This window comes from Myotis brandtii, unplaced genomic scaffold (assembly GCF_000412655.1).
Source record: "Myotis brandtii unplaced genomic scaffold, ASM41265v1 scaffold1120, whole genome shotgun sequence".
Classification (NCBI taxonomy): Eukaryota; Metazoa; Chordata; class Mammalia; order Chiroptera; family Vespertilionidae; genus Myotis; species Myotis brandtii.
Window position 1 is genome coordinate 823,778 of NW_005353839.1, and position 1,220 is coordinate 824,997.

Consider the following 1,220-nt stretch of genomic DNA (forward strand, 5'->3'; position numbering starts at 1 on the left):
CTCAGCACCCCCCTCCAAGGTAGGGCCAGCCCCCCTTAGTCAGCGCCTCTTACTTGGAGGAAAGCCTGCACCCAGCACCCTTCCTGCACCCAGCCTGGCCTACACTGTTCCCAGCCGGATGGGGTGAGGTCTGTGCCTGGGCCCTGGAGAGCCTTGGTTTGCCTGTGTCACCTCTGGTTCTCCTGCCCTTACAGATCCACCTCTTCTCTTCTCTCCACCCCGGTTGTCATCTCCACTGTAAGTCCTTCCTCCTCTGGGCCTCCTTCTGCGCGCCCCCCCCCCCCCAGTGGGCCCCTATCCTCTGCTCCTTTCCTGTACCCGGGGTAGGAGCTGTGAGAGGTGAGGATGGGATGCAGAGCCCAGCCTGGGGGTGGTCCAGGGTTGCCTGAGCCTCCCTGCACCTCCATGTGGGTCCTTGCTCACTTACTTTCCTAGCTCTGCTCTGCTGTGTACCAAACCCCTCCAGGCCCAACCATGGCTCCTGGGACGGGGACTGGCCCTTACCGCAGGCCCTGACCTGTCCTTCCCCAGCTCTGCTCCAGGCTCGGGCAGTCCTGACAGCGTGGCCAAGCTGAAGCTCCGGGGTTCCCCAGCCCCCAGCCTGCGCCAGAGCCTACTCTGCGGGGAGCCTGCCAGAACCCCCAGCTCCCCTCCAGACCCTCCACCGAGCCAGGGGCCCTTGCCCCTGGAGCCCATTTGCCGGGGACCAGATGGGCGCTTTGTGTTGGGACCCAACGTGGGGACCCCCCAAGAAAGGTCAGGCCCTGAGCAGGCTGAACCTCGGACCCCAGCCCGGCACCAGGCCAGGTCCTATGACTGCAGCAGCAGCAGCCCCACAGGGCTGCCCCAGCCCCTCTGCATTACAGACATCAGCCCCGTGGGGCCCTCTCCCGCCGCCCCGCCCAGTCCCCTGCCAGGAACCGGATCCCTGCTCCAGTACCTGAGCCTGCCCTTCTTCAGGGAGATGAATGTGGATGGTGACTGGCCCCCTTTGGAGGAGCCTGCTTCTGCTCCACCCCCAGATTACAGGGACATCCGGCCCTGCCCGCCCTCATCTCTCCTTCAGCCCCTGGACTCCCCTCCTGCCTCCCCCCGGGCAGTGCTTCCCGGGGCTGTGGCCAGGGCTGGGGCTGCCCCGGAGGGCCCGTACACAGCGCTGGCCGACTGGACACTGAGGGACCGGCTGCTGTCGGGCCTTCTCCCTGCCGCCCCCCGGGGCC

The 1,220-nt window shown here is 66.9% G+C and overlaps 1 protein-coding gene across 1 annotated transcript in view; it reads left to right on the forward strand.

Annotated features, from left to right (window-relative positions):
• Nucleotides 1-1,220, forward strand: part of IGSF9 (immunoglobulin superfamily, member 9) — a 29,188-nt gene that overhangs the window by 26,009 nt on the left and 1,959 nt on the right. The window contains exons 18-20 of the mRNA XM_014547596.1: nt 43-48; nt 187-237; nt 532-1,217. Of these exons, the coding sequence (XP_014403082.1) occupies nt 43-48; nt 187-237; nt 532-1,217 (743 nt within the window). The remainder of the gene's footprint in view (nt 1-42; nt 49-186; nt 238-531; nt 1,218-1,220) is intronic.